This window comes from Dipodomys spectabilis, unplaced genomic scaffold (genome assembly GCF_019054845.1).
Source record: "Dipodomys spectabilis isolate Male_0828 unplaced genomic scaffold, ASM1905484v1 ptg000032l, whole genome shotgun sequence".
Lineage (NCBI taxonomy): Eukaryota > Metazoa > Chordata > Mammalia > Rodentia > Heteromyidae > Dipodomys > Dipodomys spectabilis.
In genome coordinates, this window is record NW_024870709.1 from 20,277,617 (window position 1) to 20,293,514 (window position 15,898).

Consider the following 15,898-nt stretch of genomic DNA (forward strand, 5'->3'; position numbering starts at 1 on the left):
AAACTGTACATTGTATAGTCTGAGTTTGATAGTTTCCTGACTAATGTTCCCCCCTTTTTTTGGCCTAAGATTGAGTGTATAAGATCACACACTGCATTTCCCATGTTTCTTATTCTCTCCCAAACTGTTATAGATTGGGGGAGAATCTACAAAAACAAGTCATTGTATTTTATAACTTTGAAACTTTGAGTAGTACAGACTAGTTCTCTGTATAATACCCCTCCATTTTTTTCTTTTGATTTAATTAACATATTTGAATTTTTGGGAGAATACTACAGATGCAACATCACCTTTACAATACAATCATGACATTGATGCACTTACTCCTAGTAATGTTAACCTTGATCACTTGGTGAAGGTGATGTTTGCTGGACTTCTCAATGTAGTGTTGGAATCAAATAGAATTGTGACTGATCCTCAGAGTTTTAGCTCCTTTTCTTCTGTCTGGTTGTTCACAATTTCTATCTTGCAGCATTTTGAGAGAAAAAAATGTATCTAAGTATTTGATACATGCTGTGTAGAAGTCACTCAGGAAGGGGACTTGATTCTGAGAGACAAGCATGGATAAATGATTTACTGTCTTTACTTGATGTTTTATATTTAGTACTATGTAAACCTTTCTTTTTTAGTGAATATTTATTTATATATATTAGAAAAACATATATATGTTTTATATATAACATGTATATGTGTATGTATGTGTATATGTGTGTGTGTTTATTTTATTTGCTGTCTTAGGAAAACAGACATTTTATTCCTTTCTACTGCTGAAGGCTGGAATCTGTAGTCAGTAGCATTTGTCAACTGGGCTGCCTCTAGAGTCTCTTGTGGACAATTTATTCCCTAAGACTACTCTTAGGCCTATGTTCTGTGTTCCTTGCCCTTTTTTCATTGTTCACTATTCAGCCACCTCTGAAGTTTGAAAATTAATATATAGCTGAAATCAGATCACAGCAAGAACTTCTTGAATATAAGAATAAAAATTGTACTCTAAAATGTATTATTAACTTTTGCTATCAGAAATACAAGTGCTTTTTTTCCTTCTCAGTCTTTAGAGCTTCTCTTTTATTCTTTTGTATGTAAACATCAAGTATCACTTAAGTAATACTGAATGCATCAGTTTCCTATTGCTGCATCACTATAAACTTGGTGACTTAAAACAATACAAATTGTATTATATTGTAATTATGAAGTCAGATACCTAAAATATGTCTGCAGGTTTATATACTTTTGGAAACTTTAGGGGGAAAAAAAAATCTACTTTTCTTTGCCCTTTGCAGGCAAAGAAAATAACTTGAGTTATTTAGCTCTTGGCTTTCTGAGCTCCTTCCTCCTTCTTCAATGGATCCTTGTGATTACATTGAACCCATATGGAGAATCCAAGATAACCTTCCTATCTCAAATTCCTCAATCATGTATATAAAATTCCCTTTGCTGTGTTAGGTGATAAATGCACTGGTTAGAGACTAGAGAATGGATGAGTCTCACAGACCATTTTTCTGTCTACCATACTAGATAACCCTTTGACTCTGAAGGCACACCACTCTTTCTTCTTCCCTTCACGTAGTAGCCCCAGTTCACGTTAAATTATGGGCATTGTCACAATTTTCCCTTCACTCTTATACATTAAAATTCTTTTTGTCTTAACCTTTTAGGTTAACTGTCTTCTTATATTAGTTGTTTGGTTAGTTGTTGGTATAAGGTTTAAGCTCTAGGTCACATAATTACTCGGCAGGTAATCTACCATTTAAGCCACAATCCGAGACCCTGTGTCCAGTAGGTTCTTAGATTTCTTGCCTGGGCTGGTTTGGACCATGATCTTCCTCCTTAAACTTCCCTTATGGGGTAGGCAGGGATAGATAGCTGGGGTGAAAATGTTAATGTGTGGTCTCATTGGGACAAAGACTTAGAGGTTGCTTCACTTGGAATTGAAGGTATCCCACAAGGAAGTTAAAGCATTATAAAACTTAACATTTCTTTCTTCGCTTTTCATCTGTCTCACAAAGTCAAATTCCTGTAGGATGGGAGGTGGTTAGAAGAATGAATGATAATTTTATATGGGTCTGAAGAAATTCATACATCATAAGCTTTCCCTGATCATGATTTCAGGAATAGCTCACTTAAGGAAAAAAGTTACAACAATTTATTATCATATATTTGTATGTGTGTAATATGCCCATGTGCCTGTTACCTGAGTTTTCACACATATTAACCTTTAATATCACATTTTAGTTTTATTTTAAAGGAATCTGGTAACAAAGCATTAAAGTATCATATACCTATTTTTCTAACACTGTCCTTCCCAGAGATAACAAACATTTGAACTAATTTCTTGCTCATTTATAATTTTCTACATCACTGTTCCCCCTACCAAGTCTTTTTTTTTTTTGTTTTGTTTTTTTTGTCGGTCGTGGGGCTTGAACTCTGGGCCTGGGCGCTGTCCCTCAGCTCTTCAGCTCAAGGCGAGCGCTCTACCACTTGAGCTACAGCGCCACTTCACCCCTACCAAGTCTTTATTTCTTACATTTTGTTCTCTGTGATCAAGTCTAAATGAAGAGACCCATATGTCACTACGTAGATCAGTGTTTTCTGTATATCAATGTGGCATCTAAAAAAGCATGAGTTTTTTCAGCATTTCTCAAATAACTCCCTAATGCCATATTTTTGGTCTAAATAAATGTACTAAATCTTGACCATGTATAGAAATTGCCTAGTCATTAATTTCCTAATTAAGCTGCACATACAGATTAGCAAGGATTATCTTATGTGCTGTATGCTGAACTGGAATGTTTTACATTTCTGTCTATCCCTCTAGCTTATTTATACTTAGTAAGAATTGAAGAATTGCAAGATAACAAAGGACATATATACATTCCTCTAATATATACACATGTATGGTTTGTGTGTCTGTGTGTCTGTGTGTCTGTGTGTCTGTGTGTCTGTGTCTGTGTCTGTGTCTGTGTTTATGGTAAGCCTGAATTCTATCACTGAGCTTTTTCTCAATCCCATGTCTTATATTTTAGACATGAAAAACATAATAAGAAATTGATTTCATCAAGGCCTCAAAGCTGGACTGTGATCCAAAAAATTGTCCCTTCATACTTTATTAGTAGTCAGTAATTTAAACAGTGATTGTGGTGTGCTGTTATGCTGGGCTCTGTAACTATAATTAAAATGTCAGGAAATGGTACAATTGTACAATGAAATCACATTGTAATTTATTGGTATTCTTTTTGTTCTATCATTTTTTTCAATTATAATACAGTGTTCCCAAATCTCTTTCCATGGCTTTGTTTCAGAAGTTTTATGTTGTGTTTATGTTAGCATTTATAACATGTCCTATGTAGTTTTACTGGTTTCCTGTGTTAAGCTTTGTTCTCTAATGTTTTTATAAATATTTTACCTTTTATGTACTGAATAGTTTTGATGTTAAAAATACCTTTATGTATTTACTTCAGATAAAGTAACTTTTTGGTTGATAGATGAGAAATTTAGACTGTAGTTATTGAAAATTTTGCAGTAGAGGAGAGTGACAGAGGCTAGAGGTTGATTGACTAGAATAAATCATATGCATGTCTGTACATGCCACAGGGAATTCCCTCTGTGTATAAGTAACGTATGCTAACAAAACGGGGGGGAAAAGAAAATAATGCGGTAGTTTCATTCTAAACTTTAAAGTTTTTTCAAAGTTCAATACTCTCAAATCTTTTATTGCAGATATTTCTGATAGATTGATTTGTACATATGCTTTATCAAAAGTGACCTTGAGATAAGATACCCTAAGAGGGTATTCAGTTTAGAAACTGCTCAACATTACACTGACTTGAACAATGTAAATATTAGCCCTGGACTCTACTGGTCTTCACTCCTTGAACAAATAACTAAAATAATGTAAAACAGAAATCTGAGTCTCTTAATTCCTAGCTTTGTTTTTTTCCCCTGAGAATTATTTATTTGATAAACCTTTTGGTTAATAATTACCTTGAGTCCATAAATACCTAAACCTTTTCAGAATATTTCAGTCAATTTTGATATAATATATTAATGGCTCACTCTTGCAAACTCGCTACAGAAATGGTTGAGAGCTGGAGGATCACAGTCCTAGATTGGTGGGCAGGAAAGATAGATCCTATCTTCAAAATTACCAGCAATAAGCAAGGCTGAAACAATGGTTCAGGTGATAGAGAAGTTACGAAAGCAGGAGACCCTGAATTCAAGCCACAGTATCATAAAAAAGAAAAGAAAAGAAAAAAAAGATTGGTGCTGAGTGCTGGTGGCTCAGCAGCTGTAATCCTAGCTACTCAGGAATGCCATAGTCATGTTTTCATGCAACATGCAGTTTCTGACCTTAGTTAATGCACTTATTAATAGATGACCATCTTTTTAGAAATAGCAACTAAGTTGTGATTGAAGTATGGGGAAAAATTGCAAATTATTACTTTTTTGAAAATGGGCTTTTCTCCCTAGATACCTGACTAATGTGTGATATGAATGTAAATATCATATAGATTGATCGCATGCCAATAGAAAATGCTCATATAAATTTACTCCTGTATATGTGAGTAAAGTTTAAGATAACAAATGGTTAAGGTTACCAAAAATAATTGTATATAATATTTTTACAAACAATTGTATTCAAACTTTCCCTAGACACTGCTGTGCATTAGGTTCTTATTAATCCTTAAACTTTGAGTACGTTGTCTTGGGATGAGCTTTGCTTGCTGGGCAGCTTGAGGGTAAATCGTGAAGTAGCTTTAACTAATTGTGACATGCTGTACCAAGTAAAAGCATTGGTACTGCAGAAAAGCTGAGAACATTTAATTCTGAAGTAATTAATTTGATGTGCTTATCCAGGAGATACTTTAAAAATGTTTTTGGACAGCGTTCGCTCTATAGCCCAAGATAGCCTTGAACACATGATGCTCTTCCCTCAGTCTCTCTAGTGCTATGATTACAAGATTATACCACTATGTCTGTACCACTTTGTAAGTTCACAAAATTTTCCAGTGTTTGATAGTGTTCATTTCCTACTTTTCAGAATTGGTTCTCATTGATGCTGTTTATTTGATTTCCTGTTTTTTTTTTTTCCTGTTCTAATGTTCAAAGTTTCCAAAGATTATTAGAATTCTCCTCTTCTTGGCTCTTTCTATGCATTTCCTGGGTTACTTCATTTTCACTGCAATCTAGATGATTCATAAATGTAGTCCAGATCTCTTTTCTGGCTTTAGATTTTTACCAGTGACAATGGTAACCCAGCAATTGAGTTCAGTCTTAAACAACTCATCTTAAACTGATTTCATGAATCAGTTTAAGTCTGAACACATGAATCCTCTTACACAATCTGTTCCCAGCTCATGTTGTATGGACTCCACGTCTTGAACTTGGTGTATAATAGGAGTTGGATGGCCACACCCTTGTGTTAATGGCATTATCTGTATTTTACCACATCTTTTTGGAGCGATGTTTTCATTATTTTACTACTGAAATTCTTTAGAAGCTAGGTCATGTGTCCCCAGTAATACAGCTTTAAAAATTACAAAGTCTTTGTGACACTTGTTTGTGGCTATAAGAGTGCTCATATTATGTTTACCTATTACTAGTACAAAAATTGTCAGTCCTTACAATACCACTGAGCCCTTTCTATCTTAGTCTTTCTGATTTAGTATGCAACCTAAGACTCAGGGACATCTCATAGTAAAAGTGACATAATTAGTTTATACTTCTTAGAAGGCCACCCATTAATTATTTGCTAATACTAGTTTCTTAAGTGAAAGTAAGTCAAAATTTCCTTTCAGATTCAATACATACTTATACATAGTTATTATTTTGTCCTCTTATTGCTCAAGTTTCTGTACTAAGGTCTACTTTGTTACCTCACAAGACAGGACGATGTCTTTTCATGGGGTGTTCTTGATTTGAGTCCCTTTTTTCGTCCTCCTGTCTTTACCTTCCCCTTCCTTTGCAAAATTCTCATTTAAGTACTTATCTGACCATGCCTAATGCTGTGCTGGATGATGTCCTTATTTTTTCTTTATCATTGTGCATAGGTAGATGAATATCTGTCATAGTGTCACCATGAATTAATATTTATGTTTTAGTCACTCTCACTAAAGGAATGAGCACTTTGGGATAGAAATTATCTGATAAATTTTGATATCAATAATCCCTATCATGCTTTTACTGAATTATTGTCTGAATAAGTGATTGATTTTATTGTATCAATTTTTCTAGACTCTATGGTCCTATGAACACTGTCTTACTTTTTCAAAGTATTTGATCTATAATAGTAAGATTAACAGACAAATCTTTCATCTCTTTTTGTCATTTAGCACATCAACCAAACTATCACCAGTGAAATTTATCATATTAAAAAAACTATAATGATATGTACATTTTAACATATATTCAATAGTTTATCCAAATTTTAAAATTATACATCTATTTAAAAATCACATAGATGTGATGATGATTGCCTGTGACCTGTACTACTAGGGAAGGTGAGGCCAGAGGATCATGGATTTGTTGCCTGCCTGGGCTACCTATTTAGCAAGATCCTGTGGCCAGCCTAGGCTACTTAAAAAAATCCGTCTCAAAACAAACAAGCCAGGCAGGGTGAATCATGCTTGCAATCCCAACTATGTGGGAGGCTGAGATTGAGAGAATGAATCATGATTATGGCTAGTTTAGGCAAGAAAAAAGTTTGCAAGACCCCCATATTCATATAAAAAGCTGGGCATAGTGGTGTGTATCTATCCTTCCAGCTACATTTAAGAAACCCTTTTTGCTCTAGCAAATTCTGAAACCCCATCTCAGAAATAACTAGAGCAAAAAAGTTGAAGTTATGTCTGCAGCCTATTTGCCTAGAGTGCCTGCCTAGCAAGCATGAAGCACTTAGCTCAAACTCCTATACCGCCAGAAAGCAAACCAAATGATAAGAGTTTATAGAACTTTGATTTTTTAAAATAAAAATTAACATTTAAAACCCACTATTTTCTAGGAGTATAAATTTAATACTTTCTTTGAAAGCATTACAGTAATTTATGTTGTGATTTTTCTTTACATGCTGTTACATATTTATTCACCAAGCCTTTAATTAAAAAAACCTCAAATATTTAAAGCCTTTTTTCAAGTATATGTCATAATATTAAAATTTTACTAGTTGCAAGGATAGAGAAAATAAAAAATTGAATCCAGAAAGACTTATTTTGTGCCAGTCAGAGCCTGATTATAATTTTTCAAAATGATTTTCATATTTGAAAACCTTTTTGGTTTGTTTGAATCTAATAGCATAGATAGATAGACAGACAGACAGACACACAGACAGACAGACAAGCACTTAAGGTATGACTAACAATTTTAATAGCTTTAAAAGTAATGATCAAGGATGACTGTGTAGCTCAGTGGTAGAGCACTTGCTCTGTTTGCACAAGATTCGGGCAGTGCTCAAAATATATAGTAGATGAAGCATGTTGCTGTAAAACTGAAATCTTGACATGGTCAAGATGCTACCCACATAATGGTGAATGACACACGATCTTTGAAATGGTGTATTAGAGGCTTTTTACTTCAGCTCATGAGGATATGTGAAACAGCTCCAAGATGTTTATAAGGGCTTCTGATTCAGATGATGTTGTTTGTAGCAAGGTCTTAAACTTCTACCTTCTGTCATAGCTGCTGGAACTTCCTCTTTATCTCAGTTATCCTGTTACTGAAGTCACTGCTCCAATGCCTATGGTTCATGGAGACTAAGAATCTTGAATATTTGTTTACTACTATATAATGAATGTTTAGTATTTATAGAATAAGTGTTGCAAACAAGTGGAAAACATGGATTTGTTCTCCAAAAGTATTTGTCTAAGTTATTGGATGCTTAAAGCACTGTAGATTTTGAAATTCATCAACTGAATTCATCATCAACTGAAAAGTTGAGCTGGTTTTAATGATAATGTTGTTTTAATCGCATATAGAGTAACTTGAATTTTCTAATATATTTATTAAATGATAAAATTAGCTTCCTTAGGAAGCAAATTCATGTTTTCAAAGTTGATAATGCCGTAAAAGTTCCACAAGCAATAGGACCCCAAGGAGACCTTCCACGCTGCCTCATCTCCATGAATTCATGATCTGCTCTGGAAGTCTCTTGCATCCCAGCTGGCTTCACCACTAGCTGGTTAGGCCTGGGATCTGAGGATGCTTGCCTATTGTGATTTACTTTATTCGTTCTCTGTGTCTAGTGCAGTAGTCACTTCTGTTTATTCCCGATGGGCTGCTGAAATGGAAAAGCCTAAGCCTCCTGGATAATAAAGGGGATTATTATGCAGAATAGATTTATCTCAGTCAACTTCAAAGCCAGTATGGTAGACTGAATCACCAGATTTAGAGGGCCAATATAATAGGTTAGTTCCTTTATATCTTCTGTAGATTTATGAAGTTCCTGGGAATTTGGGGAAATAGGACTGGGGTTCTCATTCTGACCTGGTAATTGTTTCATTGTGTGACTTTTGACTAATTTATCTGGACTTAGGTTGTAAAATTGAACTAGTTATTATTTAATATCAGTTTGGCTCTATCCTCAAAAACACTTCAAAAGTTTGTAATTAAAGAAGCATCTTTAAGAATATGTTAGAATCTGGGTCAATCATCACACTATTATACTGTATTTAAGATTCACATTGGGTAAGGGCTGTATATCAAGTAACAGAGTAGAGCATAGACCTAGAAAGAATTATTTTCTTGTAAACTTTTATGAGATAAATAGATTTGTGAGCGGGATGCCATTAGCCCATGCCTGTAATCCTTGCTATATGAGAATCATGGTTCAAAGCCAACTGGGACAGAAAAGTCCCTAGGAGACTCTTAGCTCTAATTAACCCCTCAAAAGCCAGAAGTGGAGCTATGGCTTGAAAAGGTAGAGTGCTGACCTTGAGCAGGAGAGTTTAGACAGAGCCCAAGCCCCAGCTTCAAGCCCTATGACCACAAAAAAACAAAAACAAAAACAAAAAAATATTGGGAGAGACACTTAAAAACGGAGTCCTTAGCAATGATCAAGAACCTAGGGTCAGACTCCACCCCACACTTTTCTTTTCCTTATTTTCTATTCCCCTGATTATATACTGTATAATTTTACTTTGTTTAGAGAACAAAAGAATGATAGTTTACAGCTATTTTTGTTTTAAATTTTCCTCCCTACCTCTTATTTTATTCATTATAGTCCCTCCCCATACCTGGCATATTTCTTATTTAGAACAGATGCTCTTTAAATGTTTCTTGAATGAATAAAGCTGCTTTTATTATTCTTTTTCAATGCTAAATTGAAAAGAAAGTGATTTTGTTTATTTATTTATTTTTAAGAAAGGTGACTCTTGTGATGGTGGGACTTGATAACGCTGGTAAAACAGCCACTGCGAAGGGAATCCAAGGAGGTAAGCTGAAAACATTTGTGTTCCTCCAACTCCAAATAATTCTCAATTATTTATGTTAAATTGTTCTGTTATATCGATAGGGCACAAGTGGTATATATTCCATTACTTTCTATTCCTGATAAGTATGAGCTCTGGTTAACTGTACCAGCCAGTTATCATATTCACATTTAATTGCTGTTCATGCTGATACACAGATCCTGCCAGTAATGCAGGAGGAAGGAAAAACATAGGACGATAAAAACCAATGCCTTTAAGGTTCTGTTGTTCCTCTAGGGTTAAGGATTCCTATCTTCTATTTACATTTTCTTGGCCAGAATTTGGTCATACAGGTGTTCTACAAGAAGGACACAAAAGGAAGTATAGTTAGCCTGCACAGCTCTCTTTGCATCTTAATGATTTTTTTTTTTGTTTAATCAGTGGATGCTATTTTTTCTGGGAGAAGTCTGAACTTCAGTACCACATGAGTTACTTTCTCAGCCACCTTTGCTTTATTCTTCAGATTGGGTTTGCGCTTTTTTGTCTTGGTCAGCCTTGGACTGCAATCTTCCTATATCCCCTGCATAGCTGGGACTATAGGCATGCACCCATTAAACTCTATTCACTGTTATAGTAGGTCTAGCTTCAAAGGTGTCACAGCCTCTGTCTCTCTAGTAGTTGGAATTATAAGTATGTATCACTATGCTTAGTGAAGATGGTTAGTTTTAATTTAAGGTTTTGTTGTACACTGTAGTAGTGTCTATGATAGTAGTGAGGCTACCGAGGCTATATCACAAGCTAGGTATCTTGAGAGTATCACTAGGAAAAAAAAGCTATCTTTGAATTGTTCCTGAAAATTGCTGATGAAGGTAAAAGAACATGCATACTAAATAGTCAGAGGTCTTCTATTTAGTGATGCTTTGTAACACATATGGAGGAAAACATTGGAGGAAAGATTTAGTCACCACAAATTCTGCTATGTAAACATTAGATGCAAATTACATAATGTATTTGGGATATTCCTTTGACTCCCTTTTGGATGTATCTTATGGGGAGTATTGTTGCAGAGCAAACTTTTTCTGCTAAGAGATAGTGAATATTTGAGACGGTGGAGCCAACTGCACACAAGTCTGACAGCGTAATGAGAAAGCAACAAGTGAGCATAGCCATATTCCAAAAGCTGTTTATTTATGGATCTTTAAATTTTGAATTTCATGTGTATTGAATCATTTTTCTTTAGGTTTTTAATCATTTGCAAATGTGAAGCATAATCTTTACAAATATGCAAAAGCAGTTAGCAAGGCAGATTTGACCTGCAGGCCTGGACACCTCCTTTAAATTTCATCCCTTTTTCTATTCCTTCAAAACCTTACATTCAAGAAAGCTCACACATTAGATTTGCTAATCAGACTTAGAATATTCTCTTTTAGTTTGCTCTTTCTCTTCTGTGTTATACCTCTATGTGTTGGTCAGTCCTTTTTTCTGAGTCAAAAAAATACTCAGGGCATCACATAGTAAGGTTAAAGTCAACAGCTGCCCCTTCCTTTGAGCTCCTCTCCTCTGTTCTTCATCTCACATTTCTTCTTTAATCTACCCTAGTGATGACTGACTGAGTACCTTTATCTTGAGGATTCCAGTTGTATGGATCTATTCAAAGTGTCCCAAATGATTCCTCCTCAGGGTTTTATATTTTTGTGTCTGTTGTTTTTATTCCTAGACTGAATATGGACAGCATTTATAGTAGTTTCTCATGATGTCTCAAGTCAGTATGTAACTGGCAAACATAAAGCCTAAGCATTTTTCTGTAACTGTTGAGTCAGCAGGGGTCTATTAATCTTTCATTGTTCTCTGTTTTCCACTGTTTGGTTTTTATTTTCATACCTCTGTGAGATACTAATATAATTAACTTCAAGTCTAAATATTGGTTCTTTTTATCATTTGAAACAGAGCACCCTGAAGATGTAGCTCCTACTGTTGGATTTTCTAAAATTGACCTTAGACAAGGAAAGTTCGAAGTTACTATCTTTGACTTAGGAGGTGGAAAAAGAATTCGGGGAATTTGGAAGAATTACTATGCTGAATCCTATGGGGTAATATTTGTTGTGGATTCCAGCGATGAAGAGAGAATGGAGGAGACAAAAGAGACAATGTCAGAAGTACTAAGACATCCTAGGATATCGGGAAAACCTATATTAGTGTAAGTAATATTCGTATTGTAAACTCAGGAGCAGCAGCATTAACCAATCAAGAAATTTTTCTGTGACAAAGTACTAAATAAGCTAAATTGGTCATCCACTAGTGTAATAAAATGTAAGTATCTGTGAGTTGCTAATATACACTGAGGGATTGTTGTAATTGTATCCATAGTGATAAAGAAATTGAGGCTGTGCTTTAAAGAAGGCTTATAATTGGATCTCCTGGGTATTCAACTACAGTGACTGTTTTATTTAATGATTTACTTTGTATTGATTTTCACATTTTGAAATAGTCTATTAACAAGGTTCTACTTGAGAGAGAGAATCATCCAAGGCCAACCCTGTGAAAGTGTGAGGTGCTATCTCAAAAACAAACTAAAAGCAAAGGGACTATGAATGTGGCTCAACTCTAATTTCCAGTGCCACAAAAGATAAAGAAAAAAAAAAGACCAAAAGAAGAAAAATACCAAGTTTGAGATTTTTCATTTCAGTTTTTTCCCTTTTTTTGTTGAGTGCTTTTAAAAAAGTTATTTTAGTTGTTCAAGTTTCTAATGCCATATTTCTTTTCCCAGAAATTGCTTCTAAATTTCCATATTTCATATATGATCTTTTTGTTATTTTCCTACTAGTCATGTGCTTATGTTATTTTGCCTTCATGTCTGCATATTTTAAAGATAAGACTTTTATTCTCATAGCACTTATGCATAGTATTCACCAGATGGCGCTGTAATTATGAGACATACTAAAGTAAAAGTAGCTTAGTTTTGTTTTGTTTTGTTTTTTTTATCTTTTAAAAAATAACCCCTCTGTACGGTATTTTCACAATTAAAAAACTCATTTAAAAAGACATTTTAAATATCAAAAAATACTTTTATTATTTTTAAGTAGTTTTAGAGTGGACAAAGGAGTGGACAAAGGAGTGGACAAAGCTGTTTATAAATACAATATGTCTTAATCAATGTCACCCTTTCAACATTCTCTCCCATCCCTACCCTTCCCACTCCTTCCCTCATTTTTCTTTCTTTTTTTACATGTTTTTTATTGTGAAAATACTGTACAGATGGGTTACAGTTACATGAGCTAGGTAATGAGTGCATTTCTTATCAAGCAGTGTTACCTTCTCCTTTGTTTTTCCCCTACTATTCCTTCTTTCCTCACCTCCCCTACTGCCTCACCCCCACCTATATAGTAAAGATTGTTATTTAACAGTGTCTTGTACATCTCATTGTTACAGTGGGTCAACTTGTATCCCTATTTAAATATTTTGTTTTTTCCCTTCCCCTCCCCAAATTAGACCGACATCAGATACAGTGAAAACAGGGGTTATACCATGGGGAAGGGTCATACAAAGCAACAAAAAAATCACATGATACATTATAGATACGTTAGAAATGATAGCAAGAAAGAAAAAAAAACACTTTTGTCCCTATCTTGGGGTTCATTTCGCTTAACATCATCTTATCTGGTCATATATACATTGATTTTGCCTTTTCTGCTTGTCCCAGACATATACTAGTTATTGCAAATAAGGAAAACCATGGGACCTATGTTTCTTTGGGCCTGGCTTACTTCACTTAATATAATTTTTTCTAAGTCTTTCCATCTCCTAACAAATGGGGCAATGTCATTCTTTTTGATGGAGGCATAGAATTCCATTGTGTATATATACCACATTTTCTTGATCCATTCATCTACTGAGGGGTATCTGGGTTGGTTCTATATCTTAGCTATGGTAAATACTGCTGCAGTAAACATAGTTGTGCTGGTAGCTTTAGTATGGTTTTGTTTGTGATCATTTGGGTAAATGCCCAAAAGTGGGATTGCTGTTTTGTTTGTTTTTAAAATTTTTTTGTGAAGGTTATATACCGCAGAGTTACAGTTATATAAGTTATATATATAAATTATATAACTATATATATGTAGTATATATAACTATATATACTATATATATAGTAGTATATATAACTATATATATGTAGTATATATAGTTATATAACTTATATATACAGTTATATAAGTTATATATATATTTCTTTTTGAACAGTATCACCTTTCCCTCGTTTTAGCTTATATTTTAAGTTGCTCTGACTTTCAATTAACTTTCAATTAGCTTTCTTTGTGTTTTGTTGCTTTTGGCTCATTTCCTGACTCATTATTAAGGATTTATCTTTTTTAAAACAAACAACTTATTATGGATAGATGAAAAATTGTAAGTACACTTTCTCAGTGTTTTTAGAAACAGTAGTAAACAGATTTTAAAATAAAGCAGCTTGGAAGATTTGATTGCAAATGCTAAAATTTTGTTTCAGACTTCACTAGTAAAGCTTTACTTTGGGAAGGGGAAACAAAGGAGGAGGCAACAATGCTTGATAAGAAATGAACTCATTATCTTGCCCATGTAATTGTAACTCCTCTGTATGGTATTTTCACAATAAAATTTTTTTTTGTAAATTTAGTAAGTAAATTGGTTCATGTAATCAGTTCACATCTTTATTGAATCTGAAGTAAAACGTTAATAGAGATACATATGAAAGGTGAACTTTAATGAATGCTGGTCATTTGTGAAATAATCATGTGCATCTTAACTAAATTATCTTTAGTTTGTACTTGTATTTTTCCCGTTAATATAGTGTTTCAACAAATATTTACTGAGTATCTACTATATGCTACACATTATTTTGGTGAGAAGGATGTGTTTGTGGAAACAAAAGGAACAATACATGTATATGGCCTCTAGAGCTTAGATTGTAGTGAGGTGCACAATATATCTAAGTAACAAGTTACATCACAGAATAGATGATAAGTGAATTGTCTTTATAGTGATATACATTATAGTGATAAACACTGATTTATTTGTGATCTTAGAGGAAATGATTTCAGCTTTTCCAAACATACAGTATGGCATTGGCACATAGCTTTTATTGTATTGCAGTACATTTCCTTCTTAATATTTTTAAATTTTTTTATGAGCAAGTGCATTCATTTTGTGCACTTATTGAGATCATCATGGAGATTTTTGTCTTTCACTGTATAAATCAATCTTTGTTAAGTGTATTTGTGTACGTATTGAACCATTCCCTTATATCTAGGATGAATCTAACTTCAGTGTGGTGTATTAATATTTTTGTGTATTAACATCAGGATTTGATTTGTCACGAACTTCCAAAGTTTCTACAAATCTAGTGGGAAATGCTAACGGGAGTAATTATAATTTAGGATTATGGAATGCATATGAATGGAACAGTGAAATGAAGAAATACAAACAAGACACTGAAATATCTTTTACCTAAAAACTAGAAAAGTTTCTAAAGTAACTTCTTCATTTTGAACCACAACAGGGACAACAGCAACAGCACAGTTCCCTGCAAGGATTTCTTCTTTTGTATTTTACAGCAAGTCCAAATTTCTCTGTAGTATTGTTAACATAATCTTTTGTACTGTTCACCATCATTTCAATATTGTTGATACTCTCTCCTTGTTCCTCCACTAAAAGAGAAATTTGAAAGAAAAGATCCCGTAAATCTCTTATGTGGTTCTCCAGATTAACAAGTTCTTTGTGTCTCTGTTCAATCTCTGAGAGTTGTGCTTTAGTGATACTGATTTCTGTAAGGAAACTTTCATTAAAAACTTCCCATTTTCCTTGATGAAGCATATCATTTACTTCTTCTTCAGGCAGTTCTTTTCCAGCAACTTCAAGTTGACGGAATATAAATGTCTTGCATTTCTCTTGCTTTGCTGCTATTGTTTCATTGTACATAACCATGGTTTGCTGAAAATGGCGGAACATGGCAGCATACTGAGACTTAAGTATCCTTGTGACCACAGATGTTGGACCATTTTCAACCTCTGACTTTTTAAGTTCTTTAACTAAATTAGCCAAACCTCTGTTAATGTTTTCTGCTTGGCATTTTATCTCCTTTGCAATGCTAGTATCTCTCTTGAGTAGACTAAACCTTCTCATGGAAGCCACTAGACTTTTTTGTTGCTGTCCAAATTGATGAACATTATCTGCAAAATTACTAATGTTCTCCTGTAGTTTTTGGATCTCATGTAGGTGCTTTTCAGCTACAGGTTCTCTTTCATAAATAACAGCTTGCTGTACAAACACCCCTTGTTCCTCTGATTCCATAGTGAATAACTGATTGTTTGTAGAGAGTTCAATTTCTTTTGTTCTCTGCTTTAGTTCTTGAAGTCGGTCTTTCATCTTCACTTTTCCCCTAAACAGAGAAAATGACTATATTAAACAAAGATAAATTTTATATTTTTTTCCAGAAGCAGTTGGCCTCAGATAACTATTTCCTATCT

General features: G+C 34.1%; 2 protein-coding genes across 4 annotated transcripts in view; one reads left to right on the top strand and one right to left on the bottom strand.

Moving 5' to 3' along the window:
- The window catches only part of Arl13b (ADP ribosylation factor like GTPase 13B), a 43,088-nt gene that overhangs the window by 2,985 nt on the left and 24,205 nt on the right, over positions 1-15,898 (top strand). For 2 of the 3 annotated variants that reach the window (XM_042676777.1, XM_042676778.1), the window contains exons 2-3: positions 9,352-9,422; positions 11,346-11,595. In XM_042676777.1, the coding sequence (XP_042532711.1) occupies positions 9,352-9,422; positions 11,346-11,595 (321 nt within the window). Of the gene's footprint in view, positions 1-9,349; positions 9,423-11,345; positions 11,596-15,898 lie in introns of those variants that run through there. The other variant, XM_042676779.1, reaches the window with a different exon arrangement.
- Positions 14,913-15,804, bottom strand: Stx19 (syntaxin 19). The gene has a single exon (XM_042676780.1). It carries the CDS (start codon positions 15,795-15,797, stop codon positions 14,913-14,915), a length of 885 nt encoding a protein of 294 aa, XP_042532714.1. The 5' UTR covers positions 15,798-15,804.

Bases quoted from the DNA above. Each gene is read 5' to 3' on its own strand.
- Stx19 (XM_042676780.1), bottom strand. From the start codon at position 15,797: ATGAAAGACCGACTTCAAGAACTAAAGCAGAGAACAAAAGAAATTGAA.